At 42.5% G+C, this 27,046-nt stretch overlaps 1 protein-coding gene across 3 annotated transcripts; it reads left to right on the plus strand.

Annotated features, from left to right (window-relative positions):
- The first annotated feature begins 3,521 nt into the window (after window positions 1–3,521).
- LOC115109619 (fatty acyl-CoA reductase 1-like) lies at window positions 3,522–21,968 on the plus strand. Of its 3 annotated transcripts, none has more exons than XM_029634751.2 (12): window positions 3,522–3,700; window positions 7,898–8,113; window positions 9,194–9,369; window positions 9,610–9,789; window positions 10,943–11,120; window positions 11,231–11,275; window positions 11,443–11,570; window positions 11,710–11,777; window positions 13,053–13,224; window positions 17,202–17,331; window positions 17,972–18,099; window positions 19,407–21,968. In XM_029634751.2, the coding sequence occupies exons 2-12, from the start codon at window positions 7,925–7,927 to the stop codon at window positions 19,567–19,569; spliced, it is 1,557 nt and encodes a 518-aa protein (XP_029490611.1). In that variant the 5' UTR covers window positions 3,522–3,700; window positions 7,898–7,924; the 3' UTR covers window positions 19,570–21,968. The 3 variants fall into 3 exon arrangements, with proteins under 3 accessions (XP_029490611.1, XP_029490609.1, XP_029490610.1); XM_029634749.2 differs by lacking the exon at window positions 13,053–13,224 and adding an exon at window positions 12,616–12,787 and having other exon boundaries at window positions 3,527–3,700; XM_029634750.2 differs by lacking the exons at window positions 3,522–3,700; window positions 13,053–13,224 and adding exons at window positions 7,607–7,678; window positions 12,616–12,787.
- The last annotated feature ends 5,078 nt before the right edge of the window (window positions 21,969–27,046 follow it).

Genomic DNA, 27,046 nt, shown 5'->3' on the forward strand with positions numbered 1-27,046 from the left:
CACAGCTGTACATTTCAATGAAACATGGTGAAGCCCCAAAATTGCCCTCGCTAGAAGCCTGTGTTTCAGACATAAGGAAGTGGATGGCTGCAAACGTTCTACTTTTAAACTCGGACAAAACAGAGATGCCTGTTCTAGGTCCCAAGAAACAGAGATCTTCTGTTGAATCTGATGGTTAATCTTAATGGTTGTACAGTCGTCTCAAATAAAACTGTGAAGGACCTCTGCGTTACTCTGGACCCTGATCTCTCTTTGACAAACATATCAAGACTGTTTCAAGGACTGCTTTTTTCCATCTACGTAACATGGCAAAAATCAGAAACTTTCTGTCCAAAAATGATGCAGAAAAATTAATCCATGCTTTTGTTACTTCTAGGTTAGAATACTGCAATGCTCTACTTTCCGGCTACCTGGATAAAGCACTAAATAAACTTCAGTTAGTGCTAAATCCGACTGCTAGAATCCTGACTAGAACCAACAAATTTGATCATATTACTCCAGTGCTAGCCTCCCTACACTGGCTTCCTGTCAAGGCAAGGGCTGATTTCAAGGTTTTACTGCTCACCTACCAAGCATTACATGGGCTTGCTCCTACCTATCTCTCTGATTTGGTCCTGCCGTACATACCTACACGTACGATATGTCACAATATGCAGGCCTCCTAATTGTCCCTAGAATTTCTAAGCAAACAGCTGGAGGCAGGGCTTTTCATGCCGTCCCTAGGAGGGGTGCGTCACTTGAGTGAGTTGAGTCACTGATGTGATCTTCCTGTCTGGGTTGGCGGCCCCCCCTGGGTTGTGCCATCTTTGTGGGCTATACTCGGCCTTGTCTCATGATGGTAAGTTGGTGGTTGAAGATATCCCTCTAGTGGTGTGGGGGCTATGCTTGGGCAAAGTGGGTGGGGTTATATCCTTCCTGTTTGGCCCTGTCTGGAGGTATCATCAGCATACCAGCATACCACCCTGCATACCGCTGCTGGCTTGCTTCTGAAGCTAAGTAGGGTAGTTCCTGGATGGGAAACCAGATGCTGCTGGAAGTGGTGTTGGAGGGCCAGTAGGAGGCACTCTTTCCTCTGGTCTAAAACATATCCCAATGCCCCAGGGCAGTGATTGGGGACACTACCCTGTGTAGTGTGCCGGCTTTCGGATGGGACGTTAAAAGGGTGTCCTGACTCTCTGCGGTCATTAAAGATCCCATGGCACTTATCGTAAGAGAAGGGGTGTTAACCCCGGTGTCCTGGCTAAATTCCCAATCTGGCCCTCAAACCATCACGGTCACCTAATAATCCCCAGTTTACAATTGGCTCATTAATCCCCCTCCTCTCCCAGTTTGTCAGTTTGTTATATCTGGAGTATTTCTCCTGTCTTATCCGGTGTCCTGTGTGAATGTAAGTATGCTCTCTCTAATTCTCTCTTTCTTTCTTTCTCTCGCTCTCTCGGAGGACCTGAGCCCTAGGACCATGCCTCAGGACTACCTGGCTTGATGACTCCTTGCTGTCCCCAGTCCACCTGGCCTTGCTGCTGCTCCAGTTTCAACTGTTCTGCCTGTGATTATTATTATTTGACCATGCTGGTCATTTATGAACATTTGAACATCTTGGCCATGTTCTGTTATAATCTCCACCCAGCACAGCTGGGTACAGAAGAGGACTGGCCCACCCCACATAGCCTGGTTCCTCTCTAGGTTTCTTCCTAGGTTTTGGCCTTTCTAGGGAGTTTTTCCTAGCCACCGTGCTTCTACACCTGCATTGCTTGCTGTTTGGGGTTTTAGGCTGGGTTTCTGTACAGCACTTTGAGATATCAGCTGTTGTACGAAGGGCTATATCAATACATTTGATTTGAATTGATAAGACACTAACAGCTTACATACATTAGGCAATTAAGGTCACAGTTATGAAAATCTAGTACACTAAAGAAGCCTTTCTACTGACTCTGAAAAACACCAAAAGAAAGATGCCCAGGGTCGCTCATCTGTGTGAACGTGCCTTAGGCATGCTGCAAAGAGGCACGAGGACTGCAGATGTGGCCAGTGCAATACATTGCAATGTCCATACTGTGAGACGCCTAAGACAGGGAGACAGGACGGACAGCTGATCGTCCTCGCAGTGGCAGACCATGTGTAATAAAACCTGCACAGGATCGGTACATCCAAACATCACACCTGCAGGACGGGTACAGGATGGCAACAACAACTGCCCAAGTTACACCAGGAACGCACAATCCCTCCATCAGTGCTCAGACTGTCCGCAATAGGCTGAGAGAGGCTGGACTGAGGGCTTGTAGGCTTATTGTAAGGCAGGTCCTCACCAGACAGCACCGGCAACAATGTCGCCTATGGCCACAAACCCACCGTCGCTGGACAAGACAGGACTGGCAAAAAGTGCTCTTCACTGACGAGTCGCGGTTTTGTCTCACCGGGGGTCGGATTCGCGTTTATCGTCGAAGTAATGAGCGTTACACCGAGGCCTGTTCTCTGGAGCGGGATCAATTTGGAGGTGGAGGGTCCGACATTGTTTGGGGTGGTGTGTCACAACATCATCGGACTGAGCTTGTTGCCGTTGCAGGCAATCGCAATGCTTTGCGTTACAGGGAAGACATCCTCCACCCTCATGTGGTATACTTCCTGCAGGCTCATCCTGACATGACCTTCCAGCATGACAATGCAACCATACTGCTTGTTCTGTGCCCGGTTTTCTGCAAGACAGGAATGTCAGTGTTTTGCCATGGCCAGCGAAGAGCCCGGATCTCAATCCCATTGAGCACGTCCGGGACCTGTTGGATCGGAGGGTGAGGGCTAGGGCCATTTCCCATTGAGCACGTCCGGGATCTTGCAGGTGCCTTGGTGAAAGAGTGGGGTAACATCTCACAGCAAGAACTGGCACATCTGGTGCAGTCCATGAGGAGGAGATGCACTGCAGTACTTAATCTTATGTTCATACAAATATTTACACATGTTAAGTTTGCTGAAACTAAACGCAGTTGACGGTGAGAGGATGTTGCTTTTTTTTGCTGAGTTTATGTACTTTATACATATTTATATATTATATATACAGTATATATGTAGTATATATGTTTTTCACTGTAACCGCCAACCACGGGAAGACCCAGGAGCCCTCTCTCAATGAGCGTATACAGCCAGCTGCTGCCATTCTGCTAATCATCAGATGAGGGGAGGAGAGGAGGTAGGGGGCTGATATGGGTCACTGGGGGGCTGCCTTGATTGGGTAATTTATTAATTTAAAATATATATAAAAAACTTTAGAGTAAATACATGACACTGGTCAGTTGTGTGAGTCAGGAGCTTGACCCAAGCCCATATGGTCCCTAAGTAACAAAAATAGTAAATGAACAATTACGTAATTTTTAAAATTATTATAATTTATGCTGGGCGGAGGGGTAGGAAAAAGAAGAAAAAAAACGAAGCTCCAGGGCCTATTATTTCTTAGTCCGGTCCTGCACACTGTGTAAGGAACGCCCCGAATTGCAGTGTTCTCAGGTTTCAGGCCTTTTGGGCGGGTTTTAACTTGGCATTCATTCGTATAGTTGAGCTAGAACCTGGGAAGCCAGCCCGACCGTCAGCCGTCACGTTTCCTGTTCTCACAGTCCGCAGAAATAGAGTAATTGGGGAGCTGTAGCTACTCTTGTATCCGGGAGATACCTCTGTTTTAACGCAAGAAAACTCAGCCTCGTCCAAATTTCAGGTATATCCGTCTTTCACATGCTATTTTCTCTGGTTGCATTATATTTAGCGCTAAATGTTCAAAGATGACTGGGAATGGCTATCGTTCTTTAACGACGTGCGACAGCATGCCACGGAAGAGATGCGCAAATGGGAGGGGTAGCTGGCTAACGTTAGCTAGCCAGTTAGCTAAATTATTTCCAGAAAGTGTTGTAGGTTTGTGTTAAGACTCATTGAGGTCAATCCTTTTCAGAAAGTGTTTGCATTTTCTTGTTTTGGTAGTGCTGTTTTTGCTGCCAGTCATTAGCTAACTAATGGGAATTGCTCACCACCACACCAAATAAGTTGACATACTAGCTAACGGTTAGTTAGTTATTTAGCTGACTGGTTGGCTAGTTAGTGTTCTTGCTGTGTGGGGTGACACGGCCACAAGTCGCTGCCAGTGTCTTCTTGAGCAAGTTTCGCTAATTGACTTGTGGGCTGTGGTGTTCAAGCTTAAAATCATTATCACCTTGTAAGACAATAGCTTTCTTTCTAAATTCACATGGCGTGACACAGGATTTAATTTAGCCATATAATTTAAGCCACAAGTAAGTTGTCTGACTTTAATCGAGGTCACAAGATCTCCAGCCTTTTTCCATTTATGCCATTTGACATATATTCCTTTAACTCATTGACGTGAGTGTTAGCCAAAATGACAGCCACCCCACCCCTTCTCTAATATTTGGACAGGTATAGCTGCTGGTCTATACTAGGCCAACATCACCTGCTCTGATTTTGAATCACTGCTGAGGTGGCCTTGTCAACAGCGTTCTCTGATCTTTGCAGAGGGGGGGGTCTTACTTCATACGTTACCTTTTGCGATTTGTTGTTTTCACATCTCTCAAAATATTTACTACAGCATTCAAGTGCCAACTCCAGGGACATGCATGTGTTTTAATCAGTTATTCCAACAGGAGATGTGGTATCTGAGATCACTTGCTTTTACAGCAGTAGAGACTTGATCAATGTGAATGCACTGTGAAGTTTACAGTGCTGTACGGTGAGACCCAAGTGATGTTAGGTTGTGTGTTATTCTTGGCTGGTGATTGTTTTCCTAGGTTGGCCAAAGAGGAGGATGCCAATCTTGGTCCCCCAAGGAGGACTGCAGAGTAGAAGCTGGATCTACAGGTGTAAAGGCTGTCTTGGTCAGTTGTCCCAAGTGAAATAGAACACTCTCCAGGGGTCCAAAACATTTTAATGATTCTGTAGCAGCAGCACTCTGTCTCAGTGTTTTTAGTGAAGCGCCAGAGTCTCCTTTGCACCGCTCTCATACCCACCTGATAAGCAAGATTACCTTTTACCTCCATTCCTCCAAAAATGGGTATCAGGTTTTTCCATGGTGGTGCTTTAGTGAATACAGTTGTTGCACACCAGTCACCAGGGATTTATTGATGGCTTTTTATGTCCTTACTCTACAGTTGAAGTTTCTCTTTGTGACACCTGTTATTAAGTAGTTTATTTGGTTTATAATAAGCACACACGCATACAGTAGGCCTATATATAATGTGAGGGAAGATGGCACTGCATGCCACAACTGCCTTGCCGCTTGGGCAGAGACACTGTCTCTGTTTGACAAGCTCACAGCTGTCACAGACTTGACACAGGCTGTTATTTACTGCATATAACCAATCTGCTCAGACACATTGACCTGAGAGAACCTATCCTGCATGTAAAAATGGCGCTCTGATCAGTGCTGTACAGTACCCGTATGCAAACAAATTGGTTTAAGTGTGCAGATGAACTCGAGGGATGCCTCTGGCACTGACGGTGGGACACTGTTTCTGTCTGAACTCAGAATCAAATATGCTTCCCAAAAATAACATGGTCGCTGTGGTGAAACATTTATTTAGATATATCCATGTAAACAGGATTATTAGGGTAATCGTTATTCTTACAAAACATGTAAACATTTTCATCAAACTATTATATTAATCTAACTAGCCACAATAATCACATTGTGTGCATGTAACTATACTTACTCACTGTTGGACAGAAGTGTTTTAGTGCGAGGTTTGAGTGTTACGTGTTCAATGATCTTTGTGGGTGATATCTGTTTTGAATAAGATATAACATTATCTTTTGTGTCAATCATTAACCAGTTATCTGTCTGAATAACGTGATGTATCAACAGTAGTATGCCGGCCACTATCACTCAGAGATAAGACTAGTAAACATTTTTTTTAAATGGGTGTATTTAAACTCTAGAGTTTAAAGATGCACTATGTAACTTTTTGGGCGACCTGACCAAATTCACGTATGTGCGCGATTTCTATGCTTTCTGTTCTGAAGTTTAGGTTTTGCGTGTCTTCCTTTTGGTTTTGTACACATGCTTCACACAACTGAATATACAATATTTTTGGTTATGGAAAATATATTTCTCAGCAGTTTCGACAATACAATGATTCTCTACACAATGACAGCTTGTTTTGTCACATAAACTGAATGTAGGCAAACTACTAGAATTTTAGCAACCAGGAAATGGCAGTGCGATTTCTGCATTGTGCATTTTTAAGTCTGGCTCATATCTGGTTAACCGGATATTAGTGATGCAATTTGATGTTGTGTAGAGAAGATTTCAATTGACTTTACTGGAACTTTGCCAGGAGTGCTCAACTCTGTTCTCTAGACCTTTCAGTAGATTGTGTGAATGAGAAGCAACTTTCATGAGAAAATAAAGTTTTAACCGTAAACCAGGTGTTATAGTAAAACACGTCGATTCTGGTCTTCATTTTGACCGTTTCTTTTGGTAAAGTGATATATTTTGGTCTTTTTAGTAGTAAATCTAGCTGTTTGTTCAACTTTACCATTGAAAACCCGATGTAGACTACAGGCACTTTGAGAAGTTGCCTCTACGTCATCTCAAGGGAGGGGTTCAGTATGAAATACACTCCCTTCTAGATGTGCTGGGTGGCACCAACTCAAGGCTTACTATAAACGCAGGTGACAGCGCACCTTATTTGGCAAAGCTCTTGCTGAGTAGTGTGCAAATATATTTAGCATGATGCTTCCTTGACTAGACTACTGACGGTACACAAAATTCAAAAGGCATTAAGGCACCTTTGAGCATATGACCAAATTAAATGTTTTTGCTTAGTTTCATACACCTGTGCTTTTTTAAGAAGGAAAAAAATGCATTTAGGCAATGAGGATTGTATGTTTTTATATTTGTAGCTACATTCATAACAAGAAATAAATGACCATGGTGTTCATGTCAACTCATTGTATTGTTTCCCCATCTGCTATGACTGATTGGTGGCGTAGTCTGCTAAAACAGTTGGCTCAATGGTTGTGAGATCTGCATGTGGGATTAGAAATCTTGATTTGCCTTACAATATTCATCCAGTGCCCACACACACACACTTCTAATTCTGAAAAGTGAGAGTGGTCGCCCTGGTAGTAGTTGTAGGTTTTTATACAGTACCCAAGACCAGTCTGAGTTAATTTGAGCATTGAAAAAGAGCTACTGTGTAAATACTGCAGTAAGGGTTGGGTTAAATTGAGCCCCTAATTATCATTATTGCACTTTTTCCCCCTCCAACACCGCAATAAATGTGATTTAATTTGTATTTGTATTTTATTGTGCTCCATGGGGGATTCAAATTTACATCGCAATTGGCAATAATGTCAGGAACTCGGGCATCTTACTACTTTGAGCTAATGGTGCAGACATATTTGCTCGCCATGCACAATTTTATTAGAGCGTATGCTTTAGTGAGAAAGTGTTGATCAGGTACAACAACGTTTACCCACCCCCAAAATGAATTCTTGTGAGCAATCGCCCCCCCCCCCACACAATGTTTTTGAAGGGGTTAGGCAAAGGCTGATATTGGAGTTGAGAGTTAACCTTTAAGTAAAGATCTTGAGCCCGTCGCTCATCTTAATGTCAGTGTGGATTAGACTGGATAAGAGTTACTTACAATGGTGGCGAGGCTGAGTAAGATACAGGAACCAACATACTGTATGTGATATGGGTGCATTTTGTAGATAGAGTAGTTTTTTACATTTACATTTTAAGTCATTTAGCAGACGCTCTTATCCAGAGCGACTTACAAATTGGTGCGTTCACCTTATGACGTTTTTGTCTCTTAACTGGGGTCGGTGTTACTGGTGAAATTCTGTCCCACTAGTCGGTAGGTACTACAATAACTATGCTAACTATGATGTAAATCTTCCATAGGTTGAGGGTTTGAGCACACCTGACAAAATGGTGACCATTCCGGAATACTATGAGGGGAAGAATGTGCTTATCACGGGGGCGACAGGCTTCATGGGAAAAGTCCTGCTGGAGAAGCTGCTGCGGTCTTGCCCTGGAATCAAAGCCGCGTATGTTCTGGTCCGGCACAAAGCAGGGCACGCTCCCCAGGCCCGCATCGCTGACATGATCAACTGCAAGGTGAGCAGAGCTGGAGAAGGATAAAGGGGATGTCTGTGGGGTGATGGATCATACGTTCTTGACCGTTTGTTACTGGAGATCTAAAACCCAACAATGCAGTAACAGTAAAAAAAAAGTTGGAAAAAGTTGGAAGAAAAATTAATGAACAACACGATAAAGTAAATAAGCATACTATATACAGGGTCAGTTTCAGGACCATATGTACAATGTGCTGGGATACTGGAGTGGTAGTTGGATATGTATAGGGGTAAGGTATGTGAGTGGGTATGTTTGTGTAGTCAGTGTAAATGTATGTGCATATTATGTTTGTGAGCAAATAACGGAGTGTGTGTATTGAAGTATCAGTGTGTGTAGTGTGAGTGCAAAGAATAAAACATAAAGGTCAACTCAATCCATGCAGCCATTTTGTTAGCTATTTATCAGTCTTATGGAATCAAATCAAATCAAATTTATTTATATAGCCCTTCGTACATCAGCTGATATCTCAAAGTGCTGTACAGAAACCCAGCCTAAAATCCCAAACAGCAAGCAATGCAGGTGTAGAAGCACGGTGGCTAGGAAAAACTCCCTAGAAAGGCCAAAACCTAGGAAGAAACCTAGAGAGGAACCAGGCTATGTGGGGTGGCCAGTCCTCTTCTGGCTGTGCCGGGTGGAGATTATAACAGAACATGGCCAAGATGTTCAAATGTTCATAAATGACCAGCATGGTCGAATAATAATAAGGCAGAACAGTTGAAACTGGAGCAGCATGGAAGGGGAATAGAAGACTTGATGCACCGGTACCGCGCAGAAGCGGAGAGAACAGTCTAAGTTGTGGGTGGTTGACGTCTTAAACGATTTTCCGGGCCTTCCCTGTACCCCGCCTGGATGGCAGGTAGCTTGACCCCCGTGACGTAGTCTTAACTAAAGGGATTGCTTTCTTGGAGCGCTTTCAAACCAAAACGCATCACTCCACCAACACATTGCTGTCAATAAAAAAAACATTGAGTATGTTAATTTTGATCCTCTTATTGGCAGTGAAAGTAGCATGATTTGAGTATTACATTTTTTTGCCAACTGTTGCAGCTGTTTTTATTTCAGCTTTTTGACAGAGTACGAGATGAGCAGCCAGACTTTGCTGAAAAGATAGTGGCTGTTAACAGTGACCTCACCCTGCCCGAGCTGGACCTGAGCACAGAGGACCAGGAAACGCTTGCTGACTGCATCAACATAGTCTTCCACTGTGCTGCAACCATCCGATTCAACGAGCCTCTCAAGTGAGCCATTGTTTCTCTCCTAATGCTACTCCCCGGAGCTTTGCTGGACAATTCTGCAAGCTCAGATTTTTCTACTGGGAGATCTTGTCACTTGCTTCACCTGCAGAGAAATGACTTGCTTCCTTTTAGTACTTAAAGTGTAGGTTATCAATCTAGAAGTATTTCTAACCCTTCTTGTGTACCTGCCCATTGGTTTTTAATATTTTTCATGTTTTATGTGACATTTTTCTTCCTTCTCAGAGATGCTATGCAGCTGAATGTTCTAGCCACCCAGAAGATGGTGGCTCTGGCCCACAGAATGAAGCACTTGGAGGTGTTTCTTCACGTGTCCACAGCCTATGCCAACTGTGACCGGACGCTCATTGAGGAAGTGGTTTATCCACCTCCTGTTGACTACAAGAAGCTCATCGACAGCCTGGAGTGAGTCCAAGAAATGTGACTTGTTTTTCATAACCCTTCCCATTGCGGACTTGTTACCTTGAAGTTATTTGCAGATTGGTAGAAACGGAAGCCATTTATTATTTTTATTTTACCTTTATTTCACTAGGCAAGTCAGTTAAGAACAAATTCTCATTTTCAATGACTGTATTAAGATAAATGTCAGTAATACTATATACCAAGAGATTATAGTAATTTACAGATAGGCATGTTTGACTAATGCATAAGCTTGGAATTTCTCAAGGGTTCCTCAATACCGCTTCATGGACTGAAACTTTGTACCAACACAGGGAGCGTCTCTGATTTGAAACTTAATGCAGTTTGGTTACTGATTGAATGGCACTCATTTGTAAACTATTTAATAAGGACATTTGCTTTACTCAAAATGTTAGGTGGGACTTCTGACTTCTCTTGAAGGTTGCCCAATATGTAACCCATGGACGAAACGGTCACCAGTTGTGTAAAAGTTATTGTTCTGTTGTAATGTTTCCACCCTGAAGTATTATGAAAGGCATGTCAGAATCTCTTCAGAGATTTATGTGGGTGGGGCAGTTTTAAGGAAAGTTAATCTCTGAAATATGTGTTTGTTCATTGGCAGAAAATTGCAATATAACTGACCTTTTTCTTCCAGGTTTTTTTTTTCTTCTACAAAGCAAATTAGATTTACAAAAAGAAGTTTTTGCTGTCATTATTAGGATTTCTTTTTTTTAAAATTCAGTGTAAAATGAACTTTAAATGACTAAATGCAGATATAAAGTATGTAGAAAAGATAATGGACTGATATATTTTTTTAAATAATTGTCTTTGATAACTAAAAATCACCAAAATAAAAGCTAGGCAGTCAGGGAGAAACTAAAATTCAAATATGCATTCGGGAGAATTTGTGTCATGAAATAGGACCTCCGTTGATTTAGTGATGTTTGAGTCAGTCGGATAGCATAAGCCATGGCAAAATGTGTGGAACTGAAGGAAATTGCTTTAAAACGGCAACATTTTATCACTGGCCAACAGGAGGGCCTCTAAAATTGTTCTTCAGCGACTGCACCATTGGCCACTCCCATGGCCACACCCACCATCTAAGCTAAATTTTTATCCAGAAAAAACCCTGACTTGATTGTGTTTTCATGTTGGTTAGGTGGATGGATGAGAAACTGGTCTCAGCGATGACCCCAGGGCTGATTGGAAAAAGGCCCAACACGTACACCTACACCAAGGCCATGGCTGAGTACCTGGTCCAGCAGGAGTGTGGAAACCTCAACGTGGCCATCATCAGGCCCTCTATAGTAGGGGCCAGTTGGAAAGAGCCCTTCCCAGTGAGTGTTCTCATGTCCTGAGCAGGCTGTCTTTTAAACGGTATCTACTGTAGCTGACCATAGTAATTTAACTCTGTATACTGGTCATAACATGTTTTCACTTTTCTTAGGGCTGGATTGATAATTTCAATGGACCTAGTGGAATATTCATTGCAGTAAGTAATGGAGAAAAAAAGTGTGCCGAGTTCTCTTCTCTTATGTAAAATTATCAGAGATCGGACCGCGATCATGACCACGTCAACATTGTGGCTATTCATTATAACCTGAGAAAGCACTTTACGATGACCTAGTAATGAACCGGATACTTCTCTGCCCGATATAGGCAGGAAAGGGGATCCTGCGCACCATGAGAGCATCCAACAACGCAGTGGCTGACCTGGTGCCTGTGGATGTGGTCATCAATACCACACTGGCTGCCGCCTGGTACTCTGGCTCCCAGAGACACACCAGGTCAGTCGCCCGCGCACACACACACACACACACACACACACACACACACACACACACACACTGGAGCTGGATGAATGATATGATTATGAAATGCAAATATTCCTTCCAGTTTCTATTTTGTCCCTTTTTGTGTCCACAGGCCTAAGAGCATATTGGTGTACAATTGCACGACAGGTGGCATCAACCCGTTCCACTGGGGTGAAGTTGGTATGAACCGCTTTCCTTATCTTACACCCGGAGTATATTTGGATATTTGTTCTCAGATGGTCTAACAAAGCAGAATGATAAATTATGATTATCAGTTTTGCTTCTGAGGGCACACCCACTCTTATAACTGTAGTGAGGTGTGAGCAGGTTTTGGTTTACTCACACACTCTTTGGGGTATTAAACTCCCTGGATTAGTGTTTACTGTACATATTCTAGGGAAGCCCTCATTGTAAATTAGTTTTCTTAACTGACTTGCCTAGTTAAATTGAAAAATGAATACATCTGAATGCTAGCCATCTGAGAAAGATCAACATTGTGCCAGGTTTAAAGGAAATGGGTGAAACTATATAACATGACTCATGCTTGAATGAAAGTGTATCAGTCATAAATCCAGTATTTGTTTAGTGGACTAAAGATGGATGGTATTTTCATAGTGCCATTTTGTATAGTTCCCTTTTAAGATGCTAACCTGTTGCGTTTGCTGTAGTAAATGTCAAATATATTTTCAATATTTGCTTCTCATTTACCGTAGATTGTGATGCTGCTTAAATATTTCAGGTGAAATCACTTTCATTTTTTTGTAACATTGCTTTTCTACATTCATTAGGCTTACTTTGAAGTCTAGATTTGTGGTGTTACGTAATCTCCCCAGACTCCTGCAATAACTTGTACAGTTAAATAATAATAATGGTTCAAAAGCACTTCAAAGATATATTGTCTAAACCGAAGATCTGGCTTTGTTGCTGCTTTGTTGTATGCTTGCCGCTTAGCTTTTTCTCTCTACTTTGGAGAAATGAGTTGTGCCAACAATTCACCCTGTTGAACCTTTTCTCCTAGAGTACCATGTAATATCCACTTTCAAGAGGAACCCCCTCGAGCAGGCCTTCAGACGGCCCAATGTAAATCTCACAACCAATCACCTTATCAATCAGTACTGGATCGCTGTAAGCCACAAGGCACCAGCCTTCCTTTATGATCTCTGCCTCAGGATGACAGGAAGAGAGCCCAGGTAAATGATGCCCCGCTCGGTCACACCCATCTCCCTCCACCCCCCACCCCCCGCGTTCTCGCTCAGTGTAGCCCAATGTTCACTGTACCTGTGACGTGATGCTTCTGTCCGGTGTCATGGGGGTAAGGGTGCATAAGCCACCCATATACCATTAGGGCTGGGTTCTGCACTCTTACCCCTCTCGGTGTTACCTCGACCATGTCCTGGCATTGAATGTCCTTGTTAAAGGGCTCCTCCCTCCTGTGATGTCATATTCTCTCTGCAGAGTACTGTATAAACATGACCTTCAAGACCAACCCCTTAGAGCAGGCTTTCAGGCGCCCCAATGTTAACCTGCGGTCCAACCCCTTTACCAATCAGTACTGGACCACAGTGAGTCACACTCTACCCGCCCTGCTGTATGACGTGTATCTCAGGGCCACGGGTCAGAAGCCCCGGTAAGGTCTACTACAGTGCCCGTGCCCTCTCAACCCCCTCTCCCCTCCACCACTGGGTGCTGGTTGTGTGGCATGGTGGGTGGGGAGGAAGCAACGCCTGGCTGTTTACTCGGCTGGCTGCTGACAGGCTTCTGTGTCGTCATGACAAGCATGGGTTCCTGTCCAAAGCATGCTGCAATAATGTTTGAGATATTTTATTTTGTCGCCCTTTTTGTTTGACCTTTCTGCCTGTTACTGCATTTGTACTTTTTTTGATGCAGTTGGAACTATTTGGCTTTGGAAGTCATTTTTTTAAATGATTGTGGAATTACCTCCCTTTTTATTTGTCGCCATTTTTAGTTTTTCTGAGCCATGCCGTTAAGTCCGGTGTTTTCCCAAATTAGGGGTTGTGTGAGACTCTGAAATAAAAAAGATTTGTGCTTGGTTTGTAGAACCTGAGCTTACTGACCGCTAGATGCGATTGTAATAAACAGAGCGGTTCTATTTTCTTCTTACAAATCTGTGTCTCTCTTGAAAGATTTAAGCTACAAAATAATGACCCCATCACTGAAAGATAAGACTCCCGGGAACACGTATGTGTCTTCTGTTACCCTCTCCAATGCCCACAAGTCGTGCATTACTCATTAGAAGAGTGGACACGGCACGAAGTCAGACTGGAGGGGAGGGCATTAATGTTCTTTTCAACACAGATTATCATACAAAATGATTGCCTAATTTATCTTCTGAACTTCCTGATGCATTTCAGTCCCTTCAAACCATACTTTCAAAACTACTGTCAGACCGGTTTTGAAATAACTGTCATAGCCCCAATAAATAAAATACATTTTAAAAAGTTAACATTAGCCTTTGATTACATCACTTTCTTTCTTTTTTTTTACATGGTGGGGTTGCAGATAGAAAAAAATATACAATCAAAATTGGGTCACAGGCCAAAAGTTTGGGAACCCTAGCATTAAGTCTTCTGAAGTGACCTGGGATTGATCCTCCTCGTTCTTGTTCTCTACTCTTCAATAATCTCTCCAAATTAGAGGAACCAGTGAACTAGTTGTCCTTTATTAATTGGCCCATCAACACTTCTATTCCTGGTGGTCCTATTCCTGGGCTTCATGAAGCACATTGTGGGCAGAATGGAATGCACTGGCAGAAATTGATACGCTCAGAAGCCAATGGCATATTGAATTAAAATGTATCAGTGAGTTGAGTGGGCCTACTCATAAACCCCACCTTTTTATGCGTTTCATTATGCATCCAGACCACGGTTCAGTCTAAATCAAGTTTTTGTTACCTGATAGACAGTATTGATCCTCACAAGTTTACTGTAAAGCAGAAACATTTCAGCAATAGTAAACTTCTGGTAACACATCTCAATTAGTGAAAATGTAACATTTTTGGCTGTCTGAAATGCATTTGGATTAGTATTCAACAGTTTCTATGGGTGAAGTGAATAGATGGGTGTCTCACCCACTGAAAAACTAATACCTTTTTAATGTTTGACTTTCTAAATGGTCCACCATGCATGTTTTGTCACCTTCCTCTTGGAACACAATGTATCATGGAGGGGGAATCTGAGCTCTGATTACAAGCATGGTTGCTTTTGATGCAATTTGGCATGGCCATTAATCCTCAAACCAGTTTGTTCATGAAACGTTCAACTACAATTAGTACATGTTTTCCTAATGATGACAATGTAATTGGTGCACGTTTTAAAATCTTAAGCTACTGGCAGTCAGACATGCTCAGGTGCCCTCAAAGATTGGACAAGCCCTCCATTTACATTGTGTTCAACATGCAGTACAGTCGGTAAGTATTCAGACCCCTTGATTGTTACGTTACAGCCTTATTCTATAATGGATTTTTTTTTTTTAAATGTATCTTCGGTCTCCACACTACCCCCTAATGACAAAGCAAAATCAAGTTTAGAAAATGTTGCTAATGTATAAAAAAACATAGCCGATCAGATTTACATAAGCATTCAGTATTTTGTTGAAGCCCCTTTGACGGCGGTTACAACTTCGAGCTTTCTTGGGAATCAATCAAATTTATTTATAAAGCCCATACATCAGCTGATGTCACAAAGTGCTATACAGAAACTTGTCCTAAAACCTCAAACAGCAAGTAATGCAGGTGTAGAAGCACGGTAGGACGCTACAAGCTTGGCACGACTGTATTTGGAGAGTTTCTCCCATTCTTCTCTACAGATCCTCTCAAGCTCTGTCAGGGTGGATGGGGAGCGTCGCTGCACAGCTATTTTCAGGTCTCTCCAGAGATGTTCGATCAGGTTCAAGTCCAGGCTCTGTCCTTGAGAGGCCCAACCATTCAGAGACTTGTCCTGAAGCCATTCCTGCGTTGCTTAGGGTCATTGTCTGTTGGAAGGTGAACCTTTGCCCCAGTCTGAGGTCCTTAGCGCTCCGGAGCGCTTTCATCAAGGATTTCTCTGTACTTTGCTCTGTTCATCTTTCCCTCGATCCTGACAAGTCTCCCAGTCCTTGCAACTGAAAAACATCCCCACAGCATGATGGTGCTGCCACCATGCTTCACCTTAGGAATGGTGCCAGGTTTCCTCCAGACCTGACGCTTGGCATTCAGGCCAGAGTTCAATCTTGGTTTCATCAGACCAGAGAATCTTGAGTCCTTTAGGTGTCTTTTGGATTGACTTCCGTCTGGCCACTGTCATAAAGACCTGATTGGTGGAGTTTGCGATGAGACTCGAAATTGAGCTCAGGTGCATCCTGTTTCCATTGATCATCCTTGAGATGTTTCTACAACTTGATTGGAGTCCACTTGCAGAGATGGGTGAACCTTCCAGAAGAACAACCCATCTCCACAGAGGAACTCTGGAGCTCTGTCAGTGACCATTGGGTTCTTGGTCACCTCCCTGACCAAGGCCCTTCTCCCACAATTGCTCAGTTTGTCCGGGCGGACAGCTCTAGAAAGTATCTTGGTGATGCCAAACTTCAATTTTTTAAAGAATGAATGGAGGCCACTGTGTTCTTGGGGACCTTCAATGCCGCAGAGTTATTGGTACCCTTTCCCAGATCTTTGCTTTGACACAATCCTGTCTCGGAGCTCTACAGACAATTCCTTCAACCTAATGGCTTGGTTTTTGCTCTGACATGCACTGTCAACTGTGGGACCTTGTATAGACAGGTGTGCCTTTTTCAAATCATGTCCAATCAATTGAATTTACCACAGGTGGACTCCAATCAAGTTGTAGAAACATCTCAAGGATGATCAATGGAAACAGGATGCACCTGAGCTCAATTTCGAGTCTCATAGCAAAGGATCTGAATATTTATGCAATAAGGTATTTCTGTGTTATATTTTGTATACATTTGACAAATGTATAAAATATTATTTTCACTTTGTCCTTATGGGGTGGTGTTTTATAGATTTGAGGATCAAAAATGTATTTTATTACATTTTTATGAGGCTTGTAACAAAATGAGGAAAATGTCCACGATCTGAATAGTTTCTGACTGCGCTGTATGTGTCAACCTAACAATACTCAACCCAATGGAGACTGGTATGAGTTAGTGTAAATGAGCTTATAATGCTCATATGCTTACTCTTACCGGTGTTCTATTTTTCTATTCTAGATTGTGCTGGATTTATACAGTTCTTTATTTTAAAGATGTGAAGTGTGCAAGCTGTGAAGTGTTTCATCTATAGCGTTGACATACCCTAATCTTTACTTTGGTAATGAATTGGCTTAGAGGAGACTTTTACCCCGTACAAAAATTCTCATCCGTTGTTCCATCTTGTCTGCTTAACAGACCTCAATCCCCCTGGTCTGTCCCTCTCCACGTCATAATCCGAATCCAGTTGGCTGGGTTTACTTTCCAGCAGTTGGATATTAAAGCTCAGTGCCCTTAAGGGTAAAAGACGGCACTGTGCTGTCAGCTCTGTGCCATCTCCCCTTCTACCTCCTTAATACCTGTCTCTTCCCTGTTGCCATGGCGACCACCACTCCACGGCAGGATGATGAAGACCATCACACGGCTGCACAAGGCCATGATGGTGCTGGAGTACTTCACCAGTCACTCGTGGGTGTGGAACACGGACAACGTCACCATGCTGATGAATCAGATGGGCACTGATGACAAGAGGGTACGCTTTACGCCCACCCGCCAGTAGCTGGCGCACACACACTTGTAGGATGCACACACATACTTGTAGGACCCACACATACATACATGGGTAGGACACACACACACTTGTATTGTGGCAGACACAGAAATGCTATTGAACGAATGGAGTATGTTTGCATTTGTAGGACGAGCACAATTGAATAATTCAGCTTGGTTTTAAATGGAGTCATTGTGTTGGATAGTCAGGGCCTGGCTGAAATGTACAGTGGATGTACACTCAGTGGACAGTTTGTTAGGTACACCAATCCGTTCACGACAATGTTTGAGTCACTTGACCGCGGCTTACTATATAAAGCAGGAAGACCGGTATCGAGGCATTTTGTTACCGTTAGAATGGGACAAAATTAGGGACCTAGGTGACTGAGCGTGGTATGGTTCAGTATCACAGAAACAAGTGTCTAGAGTTTACTGAGAATGGTGCCTGTGTCTGACCCTGTACTGGATGGGTGTACCTAATAAACTGTCCACCGAGTATGTTGGTCCAACACACCAAGTGTAACACTTGAAGTTGTACTTTTTGTGTCAAATCTTCCTTGGTTCAACAAAACTTGCTCAATGTCCATCCTTACAGTATGAATCCCCTTTATTTGTTTGTCCAGATGTTCAACTTTGACGTGCGACAACTCAACTGGGCAGAGTACATGGAGAACTACTGCATGGGTACAAAGAAGTATGTCCTGAACGAGGCTGAGTCAGGTCTGCCAGCCGCACGCAAACACCTCAACAAGTAAGAGTAATGTCTCTACCTGCACATGTTATGTAACACAACTATCCTCTTATTGACAATTCCTTCTTGAATATTTAATTGTAATGGCATTGACTTCATGTTATTTTTCATTCTTTGATGCACATGCTTTTGTTGCCGAGGGTTAGCTGTTGGTTCACCAGCCCGCAAAGGGTAATAACCTATCCTCAACTGCCTGACTGTGTTAAAGACCAGCACTTTACATGTTGCATTTGTTTTTGTTCAGTATAGATACATGCAGGTTTTCTTATGTCATCTGTTGCCCGTGAAGACTAAATGAACCCTTGCTCACCAGGATGTCATAAATTCTAGAATGAATTGCTTCAATCTAGTTGACATTGGTCAAGTTTTCTGTCATCTCTGCTTTTTTCACGGAACAAAGACTTGGACCGGGGAGAAAAGGCAATTACTATAAATATTTTCTGTGCAAAATGTTCAAATGACATCAGTTTGACCAGTTGTGAGGAAATAGAAAGCTGTGAAACCGACCTAACGTGTTTCTGATAAGATTTTAGTTAGACTTGGATGTGTATTTTATTCTGCAGGAGTTGAGGTTATAGACCTACTGTCAGTATCCATTTTACCCATCTGAATACAGGATACAGTTCCCTTGACATGCCATAGGCCTATTTTAAGTCCCGGTCTAGTTACTGTGGAATTTGTACATCGCCTCTCAATCATCACACGCAACAAAGGCACTGCCTATATCCTCTTTTACGACTTCACCAAATCTTTCCCAAACATTACTTTTCTAGCGCCCCTTCTCCTTATTTTCAACTTTCCATTTTGCAGCTTTTCTCTTACTGTGTTAAACATTGTACTTTTTGCCTCAGTGGATCAACGTTAACGTTTTCTGCCCATTCCCAAAAGCGTTTGGCGACTTAATCGCCAAAGAATAAAAGCAAAACCTCGATGTAGCCTATAGATTTAAAAATGGTGCTATAATTGTACATTTATGGATAGTTTTTTGGGGGTGTGTTTCTCTTTATTCAACCCGACCGCCAAACACCTGCCCTTCAGCCACAGAATATTTCATGACCCTAAAACAATGCATTACTAGCCCATATCTTTCTGCTTTTCTGGATCACCAGCAAAATATTTCCCTGGTATCCTCTGTTCTTCTAAAAGTGCTTGTTGCTCACAATATTCAACGGGTAAAGTTCTACTTAAATGTCCTAATCCTTCCGTGAATGCCTGTTCACATGCAAGCTACCGAGGACATGTCATTGTATTTCTTCAGTTACCTCCTTCATAATAAAAAATAAAACCATTTTGTGGGTTTTTTTCAGGTTGAGGAACATCCGCTATACGTTCAACACTGTCCTGGTCGTGTTCATCTGGCGAGTGTTCATCGCGCGGTCCCAGATGGGCAGGAACATCTGGTACTTTGTCGTCAGCCTCTGTTTCAAGTTCCTGTCCTACTTCCGAGCGTCCAGCACCATGAAATACTGAGGCCACGTGGCGTGTTCACCCTGAACCTATCCACCCTCTCTCCCTCCTGCCCGGCCCGCCTGCGGACAGCTATGCATTGGACAATGCTATTCAAACCCTGGGACTATTTTCAGTCACATCAAAGGGAGCCTTCAGGATTTTGGCAATGACGCCCTTTATCTACTTCCCTAGAGTCAGATGAGCTTGTGGATATCATTTTTTTTATGTCTCTGCGTGCAGTTTGAAGGAAGTTGATAACTAGTGTTGACTGGAAGACTGGTAACTGCTAGCAACGCGAGTAGATGCCATACACTGTCATTGCGCTAACGCTAGTTAGGGTTGGCTGGTGAAACTACCGCTTACTTCCTTCATCCTGGATGCAGAGACTTATACATTTGTATCCATGAGTTCATCTGACTCTGGGGAAGTAGATAAAGGGCTTCATTGCCAAAAAATCCCAAAGTATCCCTTTAAAGGTCTGACATACCATTCATCCTACTGTATGTGATGTGTCCCCTTCCCTCTGCAGTGTGTTCCCTGGTGTGGGAGGTAGTACGGCATTCAACTGTGATGTAGTAAGCATGAATCCAACCAGACCCCAGGTCCTGTGATGCTCCCCTTGCACAGTGATGGTCAGACAGAATTGTCATCGATTTTTCTCGGTTGGTTGTCATGGTCATTGAGCTCTGCTTTGCTGACTGCCCCAGGGTGGTCAGGCGTTGGCTTTGACTAACGGTTTAGATTTTCTTGCTTGAATAGGGATGAAGGCACCCATGTGCTCTATGCTTGCTGGTGGCAATGACTAATTCCCAATGACATGATCAAGCACAAGTTAGATGGTAATGAGATGGCATTTTTTTACTGTGCCTAAAAGGTTTTGATGACCTTGCAGAGCTCGCTTTTTAATTTTAATTTTTCTCCCTATGTTGCATTTAAGCCATTTCTGACTGGACTGTCTGCTTATGATTTCTGACCCAAATACCTCATCTCATGTAGCTCAGAACAGGCAACTGCTCAGAGGACTTGATGTTGGGGGTCGTCTGCTGTTCTTTACATTGGTTTTACTGAGAACAGCTTTTAGGCAAAGCTGTGCTGATCTATTTAAGTCTTTCCCCATGTTGCACAATGTCCAGGCATTTTACTGCCTGGATTTCAAGCTTTGATTACGGCTTTGCGTCACGTTTGGCCTGTTTTCTAGTTTGGGATACTCCATGCATGGGAGAGAACTCTCCTCTTCCAACCCTAAACTCCTTTTATCTTTGTCTTGCTATAACTCTCAAAGGTGGTCTTTATCCAATGTTGGCCTGGGTAGGTTGTGCACATGGGACATTTTTAAATGTTTGTACCTCTCCCTTTTTTTGAAAATGTTTTCTTGCACATATTGTCTAAGATGTCAGACTGGCAGCGCACTTTGTGGTTGTACATTGTATGTGTCCATTTGCCATATAGTTACTTATACCTACAAAACTCTATTTAGGTCGACTTCAAATCTGACTTACAAAGTATTTTTATGCTATTAAAATGTTTCATGGCTTTTTATTTACTAAAGAAAAAAGCTTGAGGAAACTAATTCAACTGAAGCTACTTCAGCTGCTGTATACCATTTTACATCCGTGATTTATTGCATCATGTTGGAAACTGTTGTCAGTTCTTTTTAAGTGTACAATGTTTCTGAATGTAGTAGTTAACACAGCTTGACTCATTGCACCGCTCACTAAAAAGCTACCTATGATTCCTGAATCCAAATTAAGTTAATACTCTAGTGGCTTGTATTTGAATATCGATGAACAAGTTATGTCCATTGTAATAACTGTTTTGAGCAGCTCATGTTGAATGGTATCTTTGCTTTTGTCGTCCCTTTTTCCTTGTGGTGTTGGATTTGAAGAATTTAGTGTGTAAACAGTTGTTTATTTCTGCTATGTGGCTTTGCTATTTGTACTGTAGTGTTACACTTGTGAAGCAATGGAACAGCAAATTCGGGGTTTATGAACTTGCCGTGCCAGTGATGAAGTAAGAGAGTGGAGCAGACCCTCTACTACTTCATATTGTTCGGGATCCATGTTACTGGGTCATTCTAATGGTCTTTATATTGCACATCTCTAACATTTACATTCATTCTGGTTTTACAGCATATCACAATGCCCATCTGGACTGACATATGATTTAACATATTCCTCTTGCCTTTTGTCTGCCTGCCAAATCTTTGTATTTTGTCCTTTTCCCTCTTATCTTACAATGTAGTCTTGCAGAAAGAACTGTCCTATAAACCAATTAGTTTGCCATGACCCTCACTGAAGTCTCCCGAGGATGCGCTCTACAGTTTGAGGGTTTTAAAGTAATTGCCACTGTAAATGTAAAAATAATAATCAATGGGTGCCTTGTTTGTAAACCAAAAAGAAGGAATAAACTGTTAAATCCTCTGTGCGGGAAGTTTTGCTCTTGAAGCTCAGTATTTTATGTTGTTGGGTTGAAAAATAACTATTAACATGGCTTCGATCGTACAAGATTTTTCTCACTCCAATGATCACTCCTTGGTAGAGAAGAGCTGGTAATACTGCTTGAGTATTCCAGTAATGCCTTCGGTTTAAGTACCAGGTACAATCAGCAGGGATGGGCAACTTTGATGGGGTGGGGGGCCACATCAAAATCTGAACTAATCATGAGGAGCCACAGTGACTCGCGGTTCTTCTTACCCACACGTGCAGTCAGCCGGCCCTAAGTGAAATTTGTTTTTCTTCCCCTTCAACATCGGAGAGAGATGTTAATTCCACTCATTTCTTGCAATTCTACACATTTTGCCATGGGGTGTGGCGCGAAATGCAAATTTACAGCTAATTTCTTAAAAATCTCCACGTTTTGCCATGGGGGGGGTCAGGAGTTGCCCATCCCTGAGCTAGAGAGATAATAAAGCTTAGCTTTATATAGATGTCTGACTAGAATCTTTTCATGCTTAACAGATCTCCCTCACCACTTAGCATACCAGACATTTTGTCATGTTTCTCTGATTCTGTTCAGATTTAAGTTTTAACACTGCCAGCCAGGATTTGGTCCCCTAATATCAGGTTCACCAGGACTTCTAACTGGAGTCTTCTGGCTCTGCCAATTCCTTGGTTTACCGTTGTCGCCTAGAAATTTGACCCAAGAGATTCTATATGATATCATTGCACAGGGGAGGTTTTGTTTTATGTGCAAAAGAGTTGACTAGAACAGGACTAGAACAGTCAATTATTTACTGTACTTAGCTACAGTAGCTGACTGAATTAAATACCTGCCCTAGAGGAATATGTAATTTAGTGATTTACATACTTAATTTTTTATGGTTGGACTTGAACACATGGCCCTGGCATTGCTAACACCACGCTTTTACCACCTGAGCCACCAATAAGGCTGCCAATGTATTTCATAGAATTTTCCACCAGGGGATAGAAGTTCAAAATCAATATTGCATTTGAACTTCAATTCTTTGTATTGAGGCAAATGGTGTATTTCTTTGTGTGATCATGGCATCAGAATATGTCGTGTTTTATGATTGGCCATTTAGCCTTTCCTAACATAGTCTGCTTCAACTAAACTGTTGTCTTCTGTTTGTGGAGAAGACCCCTACTGTTTTGAACTACATTTGGCATCTTTTCCACTTCTATAAATTGGCCTTGACAATGAATTGTGTGGAGTAAAGTAAATTGAAACGATGGAAAGAAAGCGTACCCAAATGCGCTTCTGCCCAGCTTGAAATGAAATCAGGTGCTCAACGGAGGGACCCAAATCCCCAAAACATTCCTTACCTCAGGACACTTCAAAAAGTGCACTCTGTTTCTGCATAAATCATTGGATGTTTATTGACAGGACATGAACAGGCTTACAATTAGAAACGTAAGCCTGTTCATGTCCCGAAAATATCGGTGTTCCTTTCTCTTTATTTCCTGCGATAGTCACCTGTTGAAATGACCTGGGGTAGGGAACGTTTTTAAAATTGAGACAATGTTGCCAACCTCTCCTAAAGAATTCATTCATCCTAATGACCTCTAAATCTCTTCTTTTACCCAAGAAAAGGCTGACATGAATGCAGTGGTGTTGACTTTGAGTCATAGAACGACAACGGGAAAGAAAGAATGGATCCCTATTGTAGGATGCTTTCAGATATTCACTCTTCACCCATTCTCAAAACCCATGATGGTCAAAATGCTCCAGAGCTTCTCAGCAATCTTCTGCCAGAGGCAGTTTCGAGAATCAGAATAATAGAATTAGAAACACCGGGCTAGATGCCACCAATTGTGAGATAAGAAGTGTAATGACGGTTGTGCATGAATTCATGCTATTTATCCAAATCAAGATGCATAAGGTAGATGGTAACCTGGCAACCATGGTCCGGGCTGAGTCACTACTGAGCGTGCCCATTGGGAGTCAGACCCCTCGGAAGGGGAAACAGGATCCACCGTCTCAGGGGCTTAAGACCGTGGGATGCCCTCATACTTCGATGCAAGACACACATACACTTTCAGCACAGATATCCCTGTTGAGCACACTAGGAAACATACAGGAGTAGCTTAGCTGACAGTAGGTCACAATACTTGTTCAGAGCAGATACATTTGTGTTCAAACTGGGTTCATCTGAATGTAGTCTGTATAAAGCATAGGACATTCTGACACTTTCCCAGAGGTTGCTTGTCCTACTGACTGATGTTATCATTGAAGTCTGATTTGCCCTGACTATCAAGCATACTACTCCACTGCCCCTGCTAAGTAAACCCCCATAGAGAGTCTGTCACATTAGATTTAACTGAATGTAGCATCACGTGACAGTCTTTGTTTGTGTAAAAGGTATATCACTGTTTTCTACGGAAGATCACGCTAATTTGAACTGTATTGTTTGAATGCCATGGTTCCTCAACTGTACCAGTTCCCTTATGGTCAAGCAAGTCCCATGTGTTCTTGTGTTTTGGTATGCATGAAATGTTATGACTGAAAGGGTGTTGAACAAATTTAAGAGCTTCTAGAGCAGGGTCAGCAACAGGCGCCCCGTGGGCCTAAAATCAGCAGGAATTAAAACATTTTTAAATTTAGGTAATCTGTTCCCAAGAGACTTGATCCTATTTCAATTTAATCAAGGTATGAAATTATTGTTATTTTCAAGTACAAACTCTGTTTGGGTTAATTTGCAGTGTACACATTATTATTAATGTTTTCCTGCCCCCCGACCATTCCCTCTGAGAAAAATTGGCCTGTCAGATGGTCCAGCACCATCACCAGACAATTGCTTTCATTTTTGGTGTAATTCTCATTTCTGGAAAAGCTTAAAATAAAGGTACAAATGTAGGTCATGTGACATGATATCCCAAAACACAGAGCCCTAGTCATAATCCTTGAGTCTATTGACGCACCCATGCGTCAATCTAAGTAACATAATAAAATAATCCCCGTCAAAATCTGTTTAGCGGATAAGAGCCACCATAAATCCTCTATCCCCTCAACATCAGAATATGAATTCAGTGTGCAGAAATGGCAAAGGAGTTCAGGAAGTCAAATTAACTGCCTATTTCCTGTTCCATGACTCGCAAATGTAGCTTCAAATGTCATCGTGACCTTCATGAAGGCGTGTCTTGTAGAACAAACATGCCTTTGACATGTAGAATAAGGAGGAATCACGTCTGCTCTGTATCAGGGCAAAATTTGCCTGAATTTCATGAATGCTCTTACTGTTTCAATAGCCTATATATTAATATGATTCAAATCAGCCTTTAAACTCTCAATATCTCAGTTTTCCAATCTGCTTAAATTTTTCTTGTTGTCTCTACTCCTTGTGTGTCTGCAGCTCCTTCTACAGATTGGATCTAAGGTTTCTCAGCATTGTCCAGGATGATTTATGGTTGTCTTGGTTGATTTTTATGGGGTACTCATGCCTGTGTTATACTGGTAAAGCCTGCCCTTGATATAAGACACTGACAGATATAAGACACTGACCAGTTTCAATTCAGGTTCAGTTTACAAAGAAGGAAAAAGCATGGTCAATTTTTCTTGGCTCTTTGTCTCCCACTGTATCATATGAATGGCAGTTCACTGGTGATAGTTGTTGTCAAGCTCTGAGGGGAAGTCACCCTGAGCACTGTTGTCTGAGGCAGTATGCGAGTGAAGACCGCTGCGATTCTACTCTGTCTGTTACTTTCTCCAAACGGGCATTTCAGATCTCTCTGGTAAGTTATGAAATGTATACCAGTAATAGGTAGCAGGGTATACAGATTCAAAGAAACATTGATTGGATTGTGGACGTTTAACTTGAATGTCCAATAATTTTTTTGTTGAAAAAGACCTGTCTTTTTTCCACCTACAGGTCTAAAGTGTGGACTTCCACAGGTCCGGAACCACCTTGACTGTTATTTGAGAATGGTTGGAGGCAAGGTATAGATAACCACCCCTGGTTGGCAAGTGACATCCTTTGACTGTACATGTGACACCTTCCTTTTGAGAAATATGGCTATCAATATACAGTGCATTTGGAAAATATTCAGACCCCTTTTTTCACATTTTGTTACGTTACAGCCTTATTCTAATTTTTTTTTAAATTGTTCCCCTCATCTACACACATTACTCCATAATAACAAAAAACTGAAATATCACATTTACATAAGTATTCAGACCCTTTACTCAGTACTTTGTTGAAGCACCTTTGGCCGCAATTACAGCTGTGAGTCTTCTCAGTCTTCTTGGGTATGACTCTACAAGCTTGGCACACCTGTATTTGGGGAGTTTCTCCCATTCTTTTCTGCAGATTCCCTCAAGCTTTGTCAGGTTGGATGGGGACTGTCGCTATTTTCAGGTCTCTCCAGAGATGTTCGATTTGGTTCAAGTCCGGGCTCTGGCTGGGCCACTCAACGACATTCAGAGACTTGACCCGAAGCCACTCCTGCGTTGCTTGGCTGTGTGTTTAGGGTCATTGTCCTGTTGGAAGGTGAACCTTCACCACAGTTTGAGGTCCTGGGCACTGAAGTAGGTTTTCATCAAGGATCTCTCTGTACTTTGCTCTGTTCATCTTTCCCTCAAACCTGACAAGTCTCCCAGCCCCTGCTGCTGAAAAACATCCCCACAGCATGATGCTGCCACCACCATGCTTCACCGTAGCGATGGTGCCAGGTTTCCTCCAGACGTGACGCTTGGCATTCAGGCCAAAGAGTTTAATATTGGTTTCATCAGTCCAGAGAATCTTGTTTCTCGTGGTCTGAGAGTACTTTAGTTGCCTTTTGGCAAACTCCAAGCGGGCTGTCCTGTGCCTTTTATTGAGGTGTGGCATCTGTCTGGCCATTCTACTATAAAGGCCTGATTGGTGGAGTGCTACGAAGATGGTTGTCCTTTTGGAAGGATCTCTGGAGCTCTGTCAGAGAGACCATCGGGTTCTTGGTCACCTTCCTGACCAAGGCCCTTCTCCCCCAATTGCTCAGTTTGGCCGGGCGGCCAGCTCTAGGGAGTCCTGGTGGTTTCTTCCATTTAGGAATGATGGCCACTGACT

The sequence above is a fragment of the Oncorhynchus nerka genome, linkage group LG25 (genome assembly GCF_034236695.1).
Source record: "Oncorhynchus nerka isolate Pitt River linkage group LG25, Oner_Uvic_2.0, whole genome shotgun sequence".
Classification (NCBI taxonomy): domain Eukaryota; kingdom Metazoa; phylum Chordata; class Actinopteri; order Salmoniformes; family Salmonidae; genus Oncorhynchus; species Oncorhynchus nerka.

Bases quoted from the DNA above. Each gene is read 5' to 3' on its own strand.
- LOC115109619 (XM_029634751.2), top strand. From the start codon at position 7,925: ATGGTGACCATTCCGGAATACTATGAGGGGAAGAATGTGCTTATCACG. The intron at 8,114-9,193 runs GTGAGCAGAGCT...TTTTTATTTCAG, and splicing joins CTGACATGATCAACTGCAAG to CTTTTTGACAGAGTACGAGA. The intron at 13,225-17,201 runs GTAAGGTCTACT...ACTCCACGGCAG, and splicing joins GCCACGGGTCAGAAGCCCCG to GATGATGAAGACCATCACAC.